The 19942-nt window shown below is 38.6% G+C and overlaps 1 protein-coding gene across 5 annotated transcripts in view; it reads left to right on the forward strand.

The window, feature by feature from the left end:
• LOC102096149 (cadherin-6) overlaps positions 1 to 19105 on the forward strand; it is a 110009-nt gene extending 90904 nt beyond the window's left edge. For all 5 annotated transcript variants that reach the window (XM_065052605.1, XM_065052606.1, XM_065052603.1 and 2 more), the window contains 5 exons: positions 1855 to 1991; positions 6476 to 6597; positions 7372 to 7489; positions 7577 to 7828; positions 11648 to 19105. In XM_065052605.1, the coding sequence (XP_064908677.1) occupies positions 1855 to 1991; positions 6476 to 6597; positions 7372 to 7489; positions 7577 to 7828; positions 11648 to 12138 (1120 nt within the window). In that variant the 3' untranslated portion in view covers positions 12139 to 19105. The remainder of the gene's footprint in view (positions 1 to 1854; positions 1992 to 6475; positions 6598 to 7371; positions 7490 to 7576; positions 7829 to 11647) is intronic.
• The last annotated feature ends 837 nt before the right edge of the window (positions 19106 to 19942 follow it).

Consider the following 19942-nt stretch of genomic DNA (forward strand, 5'->3'; position numbering starts at 1 on the left):
TTCACATGCACTATTTACATTTGGACAAAACAAGACAGCTTGCTGGAGCTGTCCCATCAGTCAGTGCTGTGTGTTACTAACCTTCGCTCATACTCTTTTCAAGCCCACATTTTCAAGCTAACGTTACAGTGCTGCATAAAAGCACTACGTTATTGACATCATTGCTGACTATGCAGATGACTTTGTGGTACCATTAGGAAAGTGACAGAAATGAATAAAAACTAAATCAATTCCTGAAAAACTGGCAAGCTGTGCACATGCAAGTCCTGCCAAAAAAAGTTAGCTCTTTCTGTGAGTACCTTTGAATCTCATTCGGTTGTTTCCATAAGAAGTTAATGTCGAAAAAGACAAACAATTTAGTGCAAATAATTTATACCTGAATACTTGATGGTTTTGTTTTGTTTTGTTTAGGAAGGTAGATTACACCAAAATTCTCATTTTAGAATAAGACCAGTCAAATTTGCTGTGGCTATTATATCTGTTGTTTTTTTTTTGTTTTTTTTTTTTACTTACAGAGAAGAAAAACAAAATGCAGTTATAAGATAATTAGCAAGTTAGTTCATTTTAAACCTTTGACAGAATCGTGTTTCAACTGGACTCTTCTATTCCCCCCTTCCATGCAAGGTCTTTTTGAGCAGTTAAGAGACACTGCACAGGTACTGGGAAATCTGTGCAGAATAAGGGAAGTGCCATGCTGCTGCTCCTAGGGCAGAGCCAGGAATGGAAATTTTTCTTCAGCCTCTGCATTCCCCTCAATTCTGCAGTGGCAGTAAACTCTGCCAGTTATTCTCCTGGCCCAGTTTTCATCTGACTGCATACCACCTCAGCTGTATCTTCATCCTTGTCTGGATACAAAGGACCATGTCCCCTGCCAAGTAGCTGCCGTGTTTCCAAGCTGCCTTGTCTCCATCAACGTGGCCTGCAAGACGAAGGGAGCAGACGGCGCTTTCTGAGGCTCTGTCCTGGATTGTACTTCAGCACACATTTGGGCTTGCAACAAGAGCAGAATAATGCAATGGCATTCTTGCTTTAGCAACATCAGAGACATATTTCTGTCAAAACTACCATAATTTATGTAAGAATTTTCTCTTTGTGAAAGATGAAACCAAGTTGCAGTATTTAAATTAAGATGGTAGCACCCTCTTCCATGAACTGGAGTTCTCTGCTTTTAACGTTGGATTCAGTTCAGTAGAAAAAGTGAAAGATCAGACTGAAATTCAGTCCATGTTCAGACTCCAAGTTCCTCCAGAGCTTGTTAGCATTCATTTTCACATTTAGATACCATCAAGCAGGGCTGAGCATGTTAGTTTTAATGAATTACAGCAAATCTTTATGTGATGTGTACTATGGAATAATGAATCTCTGTTCTGTGCTGACTTGTTTTTGGGGGCTTTTTTTTTTAAACACTGGGAAGTGAAAGGCTGAAATGCACTCCAGCTGTCAAATCTTATATCAGAAATTATTTGGAACTGTTGCGATATCAAACCGTAAAAAGAGAGTTTTATAATGGGAAAGCCAACTCAGCCTTAAAATAAACTTAATATCTTTCAGGACACAGACTTCACATTTCTCACTAAAAACAAAGCTTTGATAATTCTCAGAGGTATGTAAATTCTGCAGTAACTCACTTATTCGCTGGCAATGCTCCACCCTCTAAATCAAACCTCCAATGTGTCATTATCCAGTAGCTCAGAACTAGCTCTTTGTGTGAATATATAAAGACTCTGAAGCCTGCACTGAAAACAAAAGGCAACCGCATTTACTAGCTGTTTGATGTCTAGTCTCAGAAAACTGTTTAAGACCATAGAAATTAAAAAGAAAGCATTCTCCTAACCCCTGTCTCTGTATTTCCAGGTACTCTGTAGATCGACACACTGATATGGACAGAGTATTCAACATCAATTCAGGAAATGGTTCGATATTTACCTCAAAACCCCTTGACCGGGAAACACTGCTGTGGCACAACATTACAGTAATAGCAGCAGAGATCAGTAAGTCAAACAAAATACCACTGCTGTCCCTGATGTAATGGATTTAGCCTTCTAGCTGAGCGTGGAAAACAACGGCTGGACAGATGTCAGGTTATATGGATAGTCCACTCAATACTACTGAAGAGGCAGAAACTGCAAGAGGTGGTCTGCAGTTTTGTATTTACTAGGCACACAGTTCATGAAGAGGTAACTTAGCTGAGTAGGGAAGAAAGGTAACAATTTTCTGCTTTCTAATCAGTAATAGCCATTTTTAATTTTGAACATGATTGTTGAATTTTTAAAATGGTCTGCAGCAAGCAAGGTGTTTTAAAGCCAAAGTGCATTCCTTGGCTGAATTCAGTCTGATCCAAACTGAATATAGCACAGGTTCGATGTTTTCAGCTAAGACTAAGGTGGCTGGGCTGAGGTAGGTGTCCAGATCTTAATTAGTTTTAAAGATTTTCCTTTTTAATTTCTTTCACATGCTTTGAAATTGCAAGCTCTAGTTACAAATCAGCCTGTCACTTAGTTTAGGATTGCTCAGAAGCAATCTTGTGATAATACTGGTCATGTTGATTGTATGAGTGTAAATACCAGCGAACTAGATAAAGGCATGTATGCTTGGTGGTCTAAATAATCAATTCTCATTATTTTAATACATTAACTATAAGCACGTGACACGCTCGAATATTAGGGAATGCAATTCTTTTCACTTTTGCAGAGTCACAGTGCCTATGATTGTGAATTGCGGTGGAATGGTATATAGATCTAATATAAACACCAGCTCTATGACCATCACAAAGTCTTTGTGCAATTCAGAGACGAAATGGCTTTTTTCTTTTAACACAAACTAAGATAATATAAGTTCTACTTTGTTATGTTGTGTATATCCTTCAACCAGCTGCTGAATGGTGAGAAGAGTGTAACTAAGGAGTACTTGACTCCAGCTTGCTTTATTCTGTAGGTTTTTTTAAAACTGAAAACTGCTGTGAAACAAGAGTATTGAAGCAAGCAGATGGGGTTATGTGAAAGAATAGTGGGCTATAGCCTACAGGAATTATGCTTCTTAATAATTTTCTCCCTGACTTGAAAGTTTATGTCTTTTAATGTTAGGTATGTGGTTTCAGCATACCAAATACTGACTTCTGGCTGACTATTAGGCAGGTGTTTGTGTTTTTATGAAGTCTTTGAAGATATAATCTAGGATCAAGACTTGTACACTACTGACTGAGTTCCTTATAGAGGATGAGGAGAAAAATAAACACCTAAAAAGGAAAGAATAACAAGGACATTTGGGAAGAACACTTACATTGATCCCAGAGGAGCTAAAATAATAGACAGTAGCATCTATATGAAATACTCACTTAGTTCCTTGCCTCCTACCTCGAGGACAGACCTTCTACTTGGCCCAACACTCTTAACTAAACCTTTTGTTTAGAGACAGATACACTGGTGTCTGTCTTAATTACTATTCCTCTTTAGTCTGAATCCTTCTAGTCTGCAGCAAGGTTCTTCCCAGGTTTTGCTTCACTGAGCCTAGACCAAATTGGGCATAACTGGGGTAGATGCCTTCCAAAGGCAATTTTCTTGTTTGAAATGTAGTTACTGTTTAAATAAGCCTTGGTCTGATCCAGGCTTCATCACTAGTTTTAGTCTCAAGAAACTAGACTGGAAAGCACCACTGCTCAGTGCTCCTAGCAAAACCCAGTAATTTCTAGCAAGGCTAGCTAAAATCCCATTCCCCTGAATTCTAGCTAATCACTGATTGCTCTCAGTGACATAGCATCCCATCAAACTCCAGGCATATGTCATTGAAGTAATCTAAAATAAATATCCAGTAAAGTTACAGGCAGGGGGTGCTCTCTTTGATAGCAAAAAAAAAAAAAAAAGGTCAGAAAAAGTAACACCTTTCAGTGATGACTGTTCCTGATTTCATTTTACAGTAGAAAAAATATGAAAATATAGAAGCTGTTTTGCCCTTAATTGTCTAGAATTGTCAGTAAGTCTAGATAGCTCAATTTTTTAATGTTCTGCTTTTTCACCAGTATGAGCTGCAGTTGCTCAGCAGCCCAGAGAATCATGCTGTGAACGTTGTGAACAAATAGTTGGTGAAACACTGCGTCAGTGCATCTGCCATTGTCAGAAGGCAAACTGGTGATAAAACTCAGTAAACAGGGCTGCTGATTCACAGCTGCAGAATTATAACCGATCTAGCAGGGGGGAGAATTCCCAGAGTATTTTAAAACATTCTTTACTTAACACTTAAGGGTAAATCAAATGCTGGTAGGACTTTGAGAATGTATTCAGAAAAAGAAAAATCTTAAACAGTTTGGTTGCTGGCTCAACAGAAGACATACTACTATGGAGGTGAATAGATTTAAGCAGTTCATTGAGTGTGTGTGGCTCCATTTTGAGATGGTGCCCAGCAGTAAATAAAGGATAATGCAAACAAATTAACCTACATCAATTAATTTGAAAAAATATTTTGAAAGATTACCAAAAAAAAAAGACTTAAAGTTGTATACATATATTTCAACTGACATTTTCAGTAAATCAGAAAAAGGTGTTTGTCCATTGACCACAGAGTTTTTATGAAGATTCTATTTATTACAGTATCATTTTAAACTGCACGAATCTTAAGCTCCTAGAAGTAAAATGAAAATATGTACTCATGGTTCAAAAAGCAGGAAAGAAAACAATTGTAATTCTTGAGGAGAAACACATTTGCCGATATATTTGAATATATTTTTTAGAAAAGTACGCCCTTATAAAATAGTCTCGCCAATAGTCCTGCAACTTCAAATGAGTACCTTTGATTTCTGCCTGTTATAAAACCTCAACATTTATATTGATGTATTTTAGCACAGAATTCAGCCTACTCTATATTATGCATAAACTGTTATTTTATATATTGAATGAATTTAGCCCAATGGCTCATATTAGAAAGTGGTTTATGCTTAATGGAATCATATTAACTTCAATGGGACTGTGGAGCATTAAAGCACAATATTTTGTTCAAATGACTGAGATCTGTAATACAAATATACAGTGCCAATTTTGGAGAAGGCATTTTCAAATTTGTAAAACTATGATAAACACAGTAATAGGACTTTTATTAAAGCCTAACTCAAAAAGCTATTATAATGAACGCTTGTAGAAGTGTACAGTCTTAGATCTGCTATATTTTATTGCATTATTTTTTTCACTTGAGTCATAGGATAAAGTGCATCAATAAACTATATTAACATGAGTAGGAAATTAACATAGCAAAACTCAATGTGAGCCTTTATGAAAGGGCGGGGGGGAAGGTGTTTATTGTAAAAGAAACTAATTTTGATCACATTCACTCATAGATTTCACTCTCTCACATTCCCACATCCACACAATCCCAGGAACTGATGTGGTTATGTCTGGGTGACCTGGCCTAGATGGGTTTTTTTGTGTGATATAGAGCACAAAGGACACAAATCAGGTCCTGGCAAAGTCTCTTGGTTTTCTTTTGATCAGTGATGACAAATTGCTTTGGGAGGAGGCCTTGTACCTTTTAGGATTTGATGGTTGTTATGATGTGACTTTTTGCCTCAGAATCTTGCATATTTCACCATTCATGGCTCCTAGGTGAGGTTGCTGCCCATTGCCTTTCCTTCTTATTTTGTGTATCTTCATGACTAAAACCTGTCTCCCTGAAACAGAAAAAGGAATAGTCTATACAATATGTGGTGCATTTCCAAATGTTTCAATTTTCATCTAGAAAGATGACAATATTTTCATCACTATGTTCAGGGATATCCTTGTCAAATTCAATTTCTTGGCACTATACAGTCCTTATAGGGGAAAAAAAAAAAAAAAAAACCAAACATGTTTACTTATGGGGATCTGCAGATTCTACGTAATGCTTATGTTCTTCAGCTGATATATTTTAATGTTAAGTCTAGAAATCAGCCAAATAAATTCTCAACAGATCAGAGAATATCTGTGATCACAGCCATGGCTACTATTTATATAACACAATGGTAATCAGGGTAGTTTAAGGAACCATGTCACAAGATTTGCGGGGGTCAGATTATTACATATCACAGAGGGAGAGGGAAAAAACATTCAGTCCCATCTTCATGATTCTTCAGTCTTCCTGTTTCAGAGTTAAGAAAGAGAATATGTTTTAGAAACTTTGTTTCACCAAACTGTATCGGTTAGTTTAATAAATAGATTTCATTTAATTCCAGTATTGCAGATATATATAATACATATATTCATAATCATACTTGTAGTGTTCAAAAGAATTTGTAAATCCTGGGCTCCCACCTAATCTTAACTGCATAGCTTACACAGAATCAGAGTAATGATAAAAAAGCACAATTTTTTGGAATTCACCCTGTAACATATTCCCTAGAAATCAACAGAATATAAGTGGAATGTTGTGAGAATAATTAAGGCAATGGGTCCCTAAGTCTGTTCTTTTCTTCTCCTGCACTGAGTCAGTATTATTTCTGGTTTTATCATTTCAGACAACCCAAAACAAAGCAGTCGTGTCCCAGTGTTCATTAAGGTTTTGGATGTGAATGACAATGCTCCAGAGTTTGCCATGTTTTATGAGACCTTCGTCTGTGAAAATGCAAAGGCAGAACAGGTGTGTTTTCTGCTTGTACTAAGAAAATATTTCAAATTAATTGAGTTTTCTACTACTCTTGCATCACCTCATCAAGGAGTGTACTTTGTATTGCATCAAACTGTCAGTTTTGTAAAATTAAACTAGACAGTGGCTGCACATTATCTGTTTGCACTTAGTGTTCTTGCAGCTAACATGACAGTATGTTTTACACTGTTATTTTCTGTACTGCACCTTTTTATCCCTGATTCAGTTTTGCTCTATGATTATTTATTGAGGTTCCTCCACTGTCTCCTTCAAAAAGTTTCAGGTCCATAACTGTTCCAGGTCATGTCTGTGATATAAATATTTCCTGCCAGATAACTCACTTTACCAGTCCTGTAACTAAATGGTTCAAAGTAGCAGGTAATTTGGAAGATTCATCCAAACAAATCCTGTGACAGGAAATTTGGGTAGATAAATAAACAGTCATCTTGGACTGTCTCATCTTTCATCTCTATTGCTTGTAACATGCAAAAGTTTCCTACCCACCTGGACTGGCATCAAACCAAACCTGCTCTTGAATTCAACATGATTTTCCCACCAACTTTCAAATTCATTACGTTACTGGTTGATGGTATGCAATGCAATAGCATGAGGATCAACACTTTTGCTAAGCTTGCCATAGCAGCACCAGCTGCTTTCAAGCAGAAAAAAAAAAAAAAAAAAAAAAAAAAATCACTTTACAATCCTAGAGTAAATAAATAAGCATAAGGTCCACTGACTTTGAAGATAATTTTTTTCTTATTGTTTCAGCTGATACAAACATTAAGTGCTGTTGATAAAGATGACTCTCACAGTGGACATCAGTTTTCATTCTCCTTAGCTCCTGAGGCAGCCAGCAGCTCAAACTTTACACTACAGGACAACAGAGGTGAATTTCTAGGAAGACTTTTCTTTATTATCTCATCCTTGCTTTCAGTCTTCAGATGAAGATTTAATGTGTATTTTATGTTTCCAGACAACACAGCAGGGATTTTCACACGAAAAAACAGATATAACCGGCATGAAATGAGTACCTATTTCTTACCAGTGGTAATATCAGACAATGACTACCCTATCCAGAGCAGCACTGAAACGGTGACTATTCGAGTATGTGCTTGTGACCACCGAGGAAAGATGCTGTCCTGTAATGCAGAAGCCTTGATTCATCCTACTGGTCTTAGCACTGGGGCTCTTATTGCCATTCTTCTCTGTATCATTATATTACTCGGTAAGTAGCTCAGAGGCATTTTGTTCCCTTCATGGTTATTTTGCATTGCTACAAATGATTATACCAAGGCTAGGACAAGAGCAAAGCAAAGACATATTTGTCTTATCCTGCAGTTTTATTATTTTATTTCCTTCTCTAAGGGCTGCTACAGATGAGGTGCATAGAACACATCCTAAATAATCCTAGTTATGTAAAAGTTAGCAATATCCAAGCAAGAAGAGGCAGCTGGGCTCCACTCTCTGGTCAACGGAAAGAGACAGGCACATGTAGAGAGACATTCATTCCAACCCCATATTCGTATCTGAGGTGGACCAGGATTAATTACCCTCTGCAGTTGTCCGTCTCTTCCTGTTGACCATAGAAAGCCAGATAACTTAGTTTTAAACAACTAATTTCCCATGTCTAAACAGAGGAGAAACAAGTCTTAGTGCTTCTGTGCTGCTGGAAAAAGGATGCTGAAATGGGGTGGCTACTAAAGCACTCTCTCAAAAGCTGCAGGGTCCTCCCTTTCAGGCACTTGTGAATATGAAAAGGCTGGATCATGAATGTGGAGAATATACAGATTTCTGGCTACAGTACTTACAAGTGGTCAACTTTTTTTTTATAAAAATAAAGACAGTTTGCAACATCTCTCAGATTCCTCTCACTCAGGTACCAGCCCTCTTCTACAGCACCAGTGATGGGTCCCTCAGCCATTAGCCATCAGAGATGTTATTAGTTCACCTTTAGTGTCTGGCCAGAAAAGAAGGAATCAAATTGATTTTATAGCAGTAGTGTCAAGGAGGGGAAAAAAAGGTTTCTCCAGTGATTCCATTTCTTTTTGTCATACTCATATATTCCTTGGACATGCTCATCACCACTGCAGAATCATCCTGATCTTCATTGTTAACAAAATTTCTCTCTCCAGTGATGAAAAATCATGTTGTGATTCTCAGACTTTAACAATATAGTCATGGCTTGTTCAAACAAGCACTGTCCCATTTGCAGAAAAGATTTCCACAATAGCAACCTTGCCCTTAATTCACCATTAAATTCATTTTTCAAAACATGGTGTCATCACCTTTAAGACCTGAGCTCACTTTATATTAAGTTCCTTCCCAGAAAAAGAAATCTAATGCTGCAGATAGTCTTGCACTCGTTAGTACAACTGTGCTCATTAATATCAATCTGACATTAAACGATTTCCTGTTTTATGTCAATCGAAAATAATTGATTTTGTGTGCTAAGCAGCACTTTATGTCAATTACTGCTCACGCCACCAAGCACCACAAGCAGATTTTGAATTAACTCAGCTATGTAATTTTCTATTTTCAGGCTGGTTGCAGGGTTTACATGTGCAACCAGTACTGAGTGAAAAACAATACTCTGGGCAGACCTGAAACACAACTTAAAGTTCAGCAGCAACAAAAAGTGACAGTAAATTCCTAGGTTTATTTGCAGTTTGAGTAAGCGTAGCAGCTTATCAGGAGGCCTCAGATACTGTTAAACACCGACATGCAAATAGAAGTAATGTACTTTAACATATATTTTCTAATGGGTTTTTTTGCCTGCAAGTTCAGTACAAAATAAGAAAACCCAGGTATCAGAGATGTGACATAATTATCAAAGTCTCATCCTTGCATATTCTGTGTAACACCTTTTTTATTAATGAGATACTTCAGCAACCCTTCATTCCTACACATTCTCAGATCATTCTACCAGTTGCTATTCCAGAAGTCCATTCAAAATCAACACTGTGTTTTTCAGGTTCTCTGAAATTTTCTTCAGCTAGCTCTGTTCTCTCACATAGACCTCAGTCCAATACCCCCACATAGTGTCACAGCTTTATGCTTTTAAGGAAGATAATTCTCTCCTATTGTATTTTTGCGTAGCAGTACAAAGAAGCATCACTCATAATAGGACCCTTACGTGACACTATACATAAATCTTCACCATTAACATGAGAGCCTGAAGCTTTCACCATCTGAATCATAGAATCATAGAATAGTTTTGGTTGGGAGGAACCTGCAAAGATCATCTAGTCCAAGCCCCCTGCAATAAGCGGGGATAACTTCAACTAGATCAGATCGCTCAGAGCCCCGTCCAGCCTGGCCTTGAATGTCTCCAGGGATGGGGCATCTTCCACCTCTCTGAACCAGCCCTCCTCTCAGTTTTACCACCTCACTTATATCCTTTCAACTCATATTAATAGATGTCAATATGACACAGCAGGAATTAGGGCTTTTTCCTACTTCATCCTATTTTCTTGGGATCCCTCTACAGTCAATTAAAAGAAAGAGTATGAGACCCTTCCACAACATGCTTGAGCACACCTACAGATAGCATCTTGCTCTAAGTAAACCTGCAGGGAATTCATCATAGAAAAGGAAAGAGGGGAGGGCGGGGGACTAAAATCTTGTTTTGGGGATGTCCTTAGTCCTTGATTTTGCCCTTAACAGGGTTATAAATGAGGAAGGGAGTGCCGAAAACAGTTTCTGTGCTTTGACTCACCATTTTGGAAACACAGCTGACAGGAAAGATAATTTTGAAACACCTCATATGTTTAGGCATTTTCTTATTTGGTTTATCTTGCTATGAAAAAAACTATGAAGACAGCAAGATTTGTTTTTTTTCTCAGAGTTGGCACAGCAGAGCTGAAATACTGAGCACTCTGGACCTCAGACTATGAAAGCAACAGTGATAGTAATAATATATTGCAGCTCCTTGCTGTTGTTAATTTGTAAATATTCAGTTATTTAACCATCTTAAGGTAGTATCCTGCTGAGAAATCTGAAATTAGCTTCTAAAGGAAATAACACGTTGAATATGAAGGCAACCATGAAGCTGATGTGGCCCTCAATGAAAATGAGTTTGACACCCCTTCCACCCTCTCTGCCAGGGGTGTCAAACTCATTTTCATTGAGGGCCACATCAGCCTCATGGTTGCCTTCAAAGAATCAAATGTAATTTTAGGACTGTATAAATGTAACTACTCCTACATTTATCTATGCCCACTTCCCCAGCAATACCAGGGATCCTTATTGAGTAAAAATATTTAAATTTGAATCATGTCCTTGGAAAGTGTTCCTGCCCTCCAAATAAATGAAATGTAGATACACATATGTGAGCATAGACACACACTTTAGAATGGCAGGCATTAAATTATCTGTTTGAGAAATCTCATGCCTTTGGCAGATTAAATAATATCATTACCATATCTCATCAGTCTAAGAGTTGAGGCATGTAGTTTTTTAAGGTGATGTAGATTGTAAAAACACACAGAAAAGACAATAAAACTTGAACTTTTTGCTGGCTGAAAATCCACTCCATATTCCAAACTTTTTTCCAGAGGAGGACTGACTTCCTTATCTTGAAATGCAGCTTTGCTAACCTATTGTCATAGTCCAGTACATACCAGCCTTGTCCACAGCACAAAGCACATCTCATACCAGGGGTTCAAGGTAAATAACACCTGATGTTACTCATATTGGATAAAGTGTTTCTCCCTTCCCAACTCTCATGAAACTAGTTCTGTTCTCAAGGCAACAAAATTGCTATATGACTGAGTAAAAACGTGCCTACTGACAAAAAGATACTCCACTTGGCTTCTTATAAGCTTGATGGCTCCTTTTCTTCCAGTGCATATCCATGCCATTTCATCTCCCAGAGTACCCACAGGCAAAGCAAGCACAGTCTGAAAACCTGACATGCACATCTGCAGTTTTGCAACACATCTTTTAAAACTTCGAATTTGAGCAGAGTCACAGCATTTCTTCTTGATTTTAATGGAGTACAGGATAAACTTTTCCCTTTCTCTTCCCCTGTTATTTTTGTTTCCAGTAACAGTGGTGCTGTTTGCAGCACTGAGACGGCAGCGGAAAAAAGAGCCTTTGATTATTTCTAAAGAAGACATCAGAGACAACATTGTCAGTTATAATGATGAAGGTGGTGGAGAAGAAGACACCCAGGCATTTGATATCGGCACCCTGAGGAATCCTGAAGCCATAGACGATAATAAATTACGCAGAGACATTGTGCCAGAAACACTTTTTATGCCACGGCGGACTGCAACAGCACGAGATAACACGGATGTCAGAGATTTCATTAACCAAAGGTTAAAGGAAAATGATACAGATCCAACAGCACCCCCATATGACTCATTAGCAACCTACGCATATGAAGGTAATGGTTCTGTGGCCGAGTCACTCAGCTCCTTGGAGTCGATGACTACGGATGGAGATCAGGACTACGATTACCTCAGTGACTGGGGGCCTCGGTTTAAAAAGCTTGCAGATATGTATGGCGCAATGGACAGCGACAAAGACTCTTAGTACGTTGCCTTTTTTTTTTTTATTCCTTCCTCATATTCAGAAACAGCATCGAGTTACGTGAAGTGGCTATTTCTTTCTATTTCTCCACAGTTGTGTGAAAGGGTGCTCTGTTCTACCCATTTGAATTGTCTAATGACTGCAGTCTGTGTGGATCAGCCGTCAGAAAGCTTTTTCTAGCATCATTTTATGAGCTTCCAAGAGGCAAAGTTCTTATTTTTAGTGCATCCAGTTTACCAAGCCAATCTTACAAGCACGGCAGTAGTGGAGGGGAAAAAAGGATCAGATGGGGGGCAATATTTTCACTTTTTCTGCTTATATTGTAGATTGGAGTATATTACTGTTTAAGCTCACTTGCTCTTTTTACTTGTATTCAGACTATTCAGCTCAGACGACTGCTCTGTCAATTGTGTGTTGCACATCCCAATGTAATGAGGTACTTTAGCTTACCCTATGTATTATAGTCAAAAGTAGTGGTGATGGAATGAAGGTTTATTATACAAGTAGAGTAAGCCAAGAAAAACCATCAAACATGCATTTTACTCATGAGGAGAGTAGAAAGGCCTAATAGTCATTTAAATCTAAGTGTTTTTCTAGAACCCACCATTGCCCCCAATGCACTGAATCATACTAACACACACATATATATAGTTCATTGACTGCTATGTATATATACTTCTGACCTAGCATTGCTGGAGAGATGTGTGTGTGTGCATGTGTGTGCAGTCAGTAGCCCCAATATCTAATTCTTAGATGGTTTCCCAGTTCTAACCCAGACTTGCCTTGTGGTATGGGGAAAGTCACCTAATCCATCTCCAGATTAGATTATGACTTGGTGGAAGGAGCAGATCATAACTGTGTTTTTCTTGGTACCTTTTCCAGTTCAGTGATGGCCAGCCACTATGCTGGGGTGGTGGGAGTCAGGCTTTTCATATCCATCTACTTCTGCCTGTTCTCATGTGCAGGAGGGGAATAGTAGCCACAAGGTGACTGCCACCTGTTGCCCATTAGGGCAAAAGAAGCAATTGCAAAGGAGGAAAGTGCTTTTATTTATCCTGGCCTTCCCTGCCTGGATGCCTGGGTTGACTTCCCGATTGACTATCTGTCCAGTTCTGCTATCTGTAAAGTGGGGAAGTACTGCCTACCTCATCAGGATGTTGCAAGAATTGCATAAGTCATTTGGAAATGCTTTACAGATAGAAAATGCTGGCATTCTGCCAGATGAAGTAATTTCTCATATTTTTGGGTGGTTGTTTTTTTCATGTTTTTGTTGGTTTGTTTGATTTGGGGGTTTTTCTTTGGTTGTTTTGTTTTCCTCCCAGATTCAAGTCCTGAATGCATAAGAAAACAAGAATCATAGAATCCTTTTGGTTAGAAGAGACCATCAGGATCATCGAGTCCAACCATAACCTAAACTAACTCTAGCACTAAACCATATCCCTAAGAACCTTGTCTAAATGCCTTTTAAACACCTCCAGGGATGGGGACTCCAAACTTCCCTGGGCAGCCTGTTCCAATAACTGATAACCATTTTTTCAATTGTCATTCCAGTGGCCTGAAAATAAGGGTTTATAACTATAACCCTTTTTGTTTTTAATAAACTACTCAGCCCACGTTGTTAAGGATTTCACCAAAAGGCAAAATTTTAAACACCTGTCTGTCTGTCTGTGTTCATCTGCTTTGCCAAGCTAAGTAACTTTTGTTCAGGGCTAGAGTGGAGGAAGACACCATAGTCTCATGCCAGAATAGTTTTCTTTACAGTTTGGGCACCACTCAGTATTTCTGTTGGTTTGTCAAATGCATGCAGTTGCTACTCTACAAACCCAGCCATCTGGGAGAGGTAATCTGGGTAAAAATAACGGGCTGCCATGGGAAATATCCAACTCCAGGAGCTAAAAGCAACCCACACTCCCATAGTAGGTACACAGCCCACGGTACTATGCCAAGAAAAGAAGGATTTTTTAATTTTTTTTTTTTTTAATATATCTCATACATAACTCATTTAATGTATTTCATTTTGAAACAGTATTTAATACCAGAATTACAGGCATGGATCTATTTTTCCCCTCCCCTAAATATTAAATGATTCAGTCTGAAAACTAAACACCAGCTCCAATTTAAAAATAAAGACAGAAGGGAAAAAATTAATAAACAGAAAGTTAAAAAGGATTAAAAATTAATCCCTGGAATTCATTACTCCTAGAGAGTTAAAGAGAGAAGTAAGATTCTCAAGTATTAGACTTTTACAAGCATGACAACATCATTTCAGCTTTTGCAAACTAGCTCACAACTAAGAGGATGAACCAGCCACGCTGCAGTGCTGTGTGGAACTGGGAAGGACTCCTTCACAGGGGGGAACACCACACATTTACAGGTTCAGGGCAAGGCAGCTAATGGCTCGCAGATGCGTAGCATGATAGATTAGATGGGGTTTCAGAGTAGAGGACCCCAGAGTTTCAAAGGGAGCTGAACCCCCAGTTTCACTGATGGAGTCCTCTCACAGTGTTTCAATCCAGCAGGGCAAGGTGCCCAACCCCATCGCTTGGTGAGCCTGGGTCTGTCATTCCCATTGCAGTGGCAGTTGTGCAACTAGGCACTTTTTATGTCCTCCTCAAGGCTTTTCTGCAATTTAAGATTTTAAGAGTCTTTGAAAATCTAGCTCTTCATGTCCTCCTTGAGCATCCAGAAGGCAACCTGTTTGAAACCTGGCTCTGGCACGCAGGAGGGGCCACATGGATTTCAGGTACATGGAGGAGCAGCAGATGCTCACCATCACCTGCCACAGGTCCCTCACTTCGGTCTGCTCTCCTCATAGAATCAGCAGAGACAGCTTACCCCTCAGGGGCTCTTCCAAATTTCTCCCCGCCACACAGCTGTGACTCACCCTTCCCTGCATGGGGTGCAAATCGCCTCAAACTCAGAGACAAGTTGGACACCCAAAGCGAGTCAGCGAACTCCCCTTCCCCTCCTGAAGCCCTGAGGAAACAGATTTTTGTGCAGAGGGGACAGCAGAAGTGGCTATGAAACCACACATGTATTCAGCCCTGAGAACCACCCCCGACTCACAGGGAAGAGGGAGCCACCGTCGCTTGGCTGAAGACAGACATTGCACCCTGAAAGTGCCGGGCTACATTGCAGGTCAGCTTGCGTTGGTCACTCCTCAGGATGGGATAACAAGGCAGGCGGATTGCTGATCTTGTAACTACTTTCCTATGCTTTCACAGTGATTTTGTCTGATTTGGTGATTGTTAGTAGCAGTCCAAGCTCAAGTTTCTTTTTTTTTTTTCCCTTTGAATTGAAAGCTGGTTTTATGTTGTCCATTGAGTGACACAGTGAATAATAGAGTGGCTACTCATGTCTGTTGTATAAGTATATTATATATAAAATTATGTTATGTCACCACAAATAAGGTGCCTGAATAGCAAATGGATTCTTACAAGAAAATTCAAGGCAAACTTGCATCCAAATTATTATTTATGCATCTAGGTTTTAAGGTCTGCTTTTTCCTGCAAATTAGACAGATTTATCATCTCTCACACAGCAAGAGGAGTTCAATTTTGTCTTTTCTTCTTGCTTGGCAGTACCACAAAGTGCAATTTATAAAATCAGTACTGCATATTAAATATTGAAAGTGCCATATTGCAGTGAACACAAAATTTTACAGTAGTATTTCTTTGCACTTTGTTGCATGCTGGCATGCTAGATGATAGAAATGAGTATTTAACAATGCTTTCACACAATGTTAAAATTGTCATTTATAGATAAAAAATGCTAGACTATAAGATATGAGGTGAGTTTTAAGGCTGTTTTAAGCCTGGTCTTCTTACAACCACACCTATTTGAGAAGAAAAAAATATTATTAGGATGTTTAGCTAATTCAGGTAGAGAAATGAGCAATGCAGTTGGCTTTTAATTTGGAAAAGCATCTGATCTAGCAACAGGGGATGTGTTAAAAGATACCAAGGAATTCAGTGGAGTTTTAACATGAAACACAGGCATGTTTATATGGGAGAGTTTTCGAGTCTTGCTGCTGTAGAATAACATCTCTACACTTTAAATTGAATAAGGTTTCTAGTATAGCCATTTCATCCCGACTCCAGAAGCAGCTACTTTATTCCAGAAAAATGTTTGGTTTTTTACTCCAAAAGAATTACTATTTCAGGTTAAAACTAATTCTTTCCTGAGGCAGCACAAGTACGGGGAGACACAAGAGCACATGTCTCCAATGCCGTTGTGTCAGGACGTGTCTTTGTGCAGACAAGGGCTTGGAAGAGAGCTGATGCAGAAACTTGGAGCAAGTTCTGGACAAGGGAATTTAGGGGTTTCCACAGGACTCTACTAACAGCACCACAGGACTGGGATGTGTCCCTAAACCTGACATACACAGAGATATATCTAACCATGAGAAAAACAAGTTGTGTTTTTCAGTTACTGCTGGGAAACATTCTGAGTAGAAGAACACTCCACCTGTACCAACACCAATATTTTCTAAATTTATCCTAAGAAACAGATACATTTTTCTCGTTTTTATTATGTTCGTTGTCTTAATTCATTCTATTGACAAGCATTTCCAGCTGTTGAATGTGAATGGGAGAGGCAACCTTCAAATGATCCTGGTTTGGAAGTAGCAAGCTACAGTACAAGGCACAACATTCCCATTTCTCTGTCACAAAATAAACAAAAAAATCCCACAAAAAACAACTAAGTGAATAAACGTAGTACCATAAAAAGCAGAACAGTCACAAAGAAGTAGAACAGGGAGAAATGGCTTTGGCAAGATGTGTCTGCACATGTACAGAATGAATAAAAAGAAGGGAAATAATAAACATTGGAAGCTGGCCACATTTCAAAACCATACATATCCATGTTCAGCAGGGCCAACAGTGCACAGTTATTTCTAACACTTTCAGGATTCCTATAGCAGCCAGAAGGAGATTTGTATGGATAGGGAACAAGACATCATCTTTTTCAGTCCAAGCAAATTAAATGCATGCCATTTCTCTGCAGATCTCTAGGAAAGAAAGTTGCTTTAGCATGATTATTGTTAAAACATGTTAAATTTCTGTGGCAGATCTATCCTGGTGGCCTTCTGCAGGGTGAATTATGGACAGCGTTTCTAAGCAGGTAGCTCTCTGAACACCACCATGTTAGCTCTTCCTGCCACCATCTGTTTTAAATATCTCCATGTTTCTGTTGGTTATGAGTAGAATTGAAGTGTTTCAGAAGACCACTGTCCCAGCTGGATGCTGCCATCCCCTACCCATTTGTGTTTCAATTAACACTGCCATCTGAGCTCTCTTGTCATATGAGAGCTGACAAATTAAGAGTCATTACGCTACTTCTAATGAGTATGAGCTATGTCATCAGTTGTGAAAGGCAGGGTTTTTTTCAACCCCTCTGGACGCGTGAAACAGCAGCCTCCTCCAATAAATGTCAAAAGCCACGATGTTTTTGAATTTCATTTTAGTCTTCAGAATGACTTGTTTTTTTCAAGCTTGTTTCTGTACTTAAAGAAGAGGAACAAAAGCATATTTAATGGCCACAGCCTCATGCATTGCTTCAGAAGGAAGGGAAAAATACATCAGCCCACACAATGTTTTAATGCCAGTCTCTCCCCACAGTGGTTTTATTCAGGTACAGTTGGACCAATCTTGATCCTGCCCATTGTTTTGTAATACTACACTGGATTTGTCATAGCCTAAACACTTTACCAAACAGTTGATAAAATTCCGTTGTAGGTATCCGAAAGCCATGGCTGGCATTAGAGAGAGTAAAAGAGTCAGAGAACTGGGAGTTTCAGGAAAAAAAACACAAAAAGTGAATTTTACAGGGGGCACAAGGAGAGGTAATTAGTCATGTGCAAGGCAGGCCCATGGCACTTAAAAGCCACAAAGTTGTCATATTACGCATAGAGTTACTGGATTTCAAAGGAGTTTTTACAGAATCTGCTCTTTCTTTTCCTGCATGTGTCTTTTGCTGCTAACTTCAAATTTCTCCTTCCACAAAGCTGGTTTGGCAATGCATAAGTCCAGCATACAGAGAAATCCTTTCCACTCCCATGGGCTTTTGACCTTCCCTATGAGACTGCACTATTTGTGTAAATATACCTGGAGACACTTTCTATAAGCTTTTAGTTTTCTATGATCTATTACTTTAGTGTTTATTAAAGAAACAAATGTATAGAATTATTAAGCATTCAGGTGAACACAACAAAGAAAGAACACTGCAAACACAATTTTTTTCTGGATTTTGACACACAAAAGAACTCGACAGAATCACTGTACTGTTTTAAATCTGTGATTACTTTCAATGCTTTGAAAAATTAAACTTAAAAGAATGGCCTTATAATAAATGCTATGTGCATCTTAACTGTGTTACTGAGCAAAATCAATCTGGCAAACTCCTATTGCAATTTGTGATTTTTAAACCCTTAAAATAAATGCTTCTCAGTATTGATTTTTTTTTAATTAAAAATACTTCCAAGCATAAATTGAAACTGATGCTGCCACCTGGGAAGATTTACTTGCTGGCATGCTCCAGCCACACAGTCTCTTGCGATGTCACCCCCTGGTTGTGCCAAGGGACCCTCAGCATTGGATGGATCTGGTCGTTGCTCAGCACAGACGGATGTTCGCAGGTGATAACATTTTGGTCACCCAAGAGATTTGCATCTAGAAGCTTCCCTGTGTTGCAGAGGGACCCATGCTGGAATGATTATCTCTTCTGCAACGTGGATGGGCAGTTTGTGATGGTCAGATGGCAAGAGTGCACTCTCTCCCTTATATTTCCTGTTCACTGTACTGGCTTCTTTTTGGGGGGTGGGGGACAGGGGGAAATGAAACTAAAGGATTTAATGAGAAACCAATTTGAACAACAATTTCTCACGGACAGAGTAAATTTGCCTTTTTGCAAATTGATTTTTGTAACAAGTTATTTATATGATACTACTTAATAAATTGTTTTTTTCTAACTTGTTTATTTTTTTTCCTAATTATCTCCAACTATGTTTTGTATTTACAACCCTATCATAAAGATAAGCCTTCTGCAATCACTTTAAGACACAAGGGTAAATTGACTCAGTCTTTTAAATGCCATTTCTAAGTGTCTGGCTTGCAAAATGCTGTAAGAGCAGTAGGATCACTATTCTGTCAGCAGTGAGGCCTTCCAAAAGAGCGATATTATTTCAGACGACATCATTTAGTGATGCTTACTATGAGGAGGATATTGGTCTATGATCACAAGCCAAATTTTGACTAGCCAAGGTTTCCCAAGAAGTCAGCAGGAGCTTTGTCAAAGTAAAGCATGTGGAATACCTTCCTTGAAGCGTATAAAGATCATATAAATTATAATCGCACTGTTCAGTTATTTGCCTTTCATTGTATGAAATCCAAAAAAGATTTAAAGGCACAGTTCACTCATGGAGAGTCTGAATGTCATTTGCAGTATCTTTTTTTTACACACAGTAAACAACCTCCAGAAAAATTATTCACTTTAACACTTCCTCAATAAAATATATGACTGCATCTCCAGAAATTCCATCATATTTAGATTTCTTCCTAAATACAAGGACAAAGAAAAGAGTGTGAAATGTCACAGCAAAGCTGTACTTAATCAAAAGCATTAGAATGAACCACAAAAAGCAACTCGTTTAGCACTGAAACTTGTATGTGGTTTATAAAATAACTGAGTAACTTAGAATCATAGAATGTCCTGAGTTGGAAAGGACCTGCAAGGATCATTGAGTTCAACTGCTGTCCCTGCATATGACAACTCAACAGTTCACACCATGTGTCTGATGGCATTTTCC

This window comes from Columba livia, chromosome 2 (assembly GCF_036013475.1).
Source record: "Columba livia isolate bColLiv1 breed racing homer chromosome 2, bColLiv1.pat.W.v2, whole genome shotgun sequence".
Taxonomy (NCBI): Eukaryota; Metazoa; Chordata; class Aves; order Columbiformes; family Columbidae; genus Columba; species Columba livia.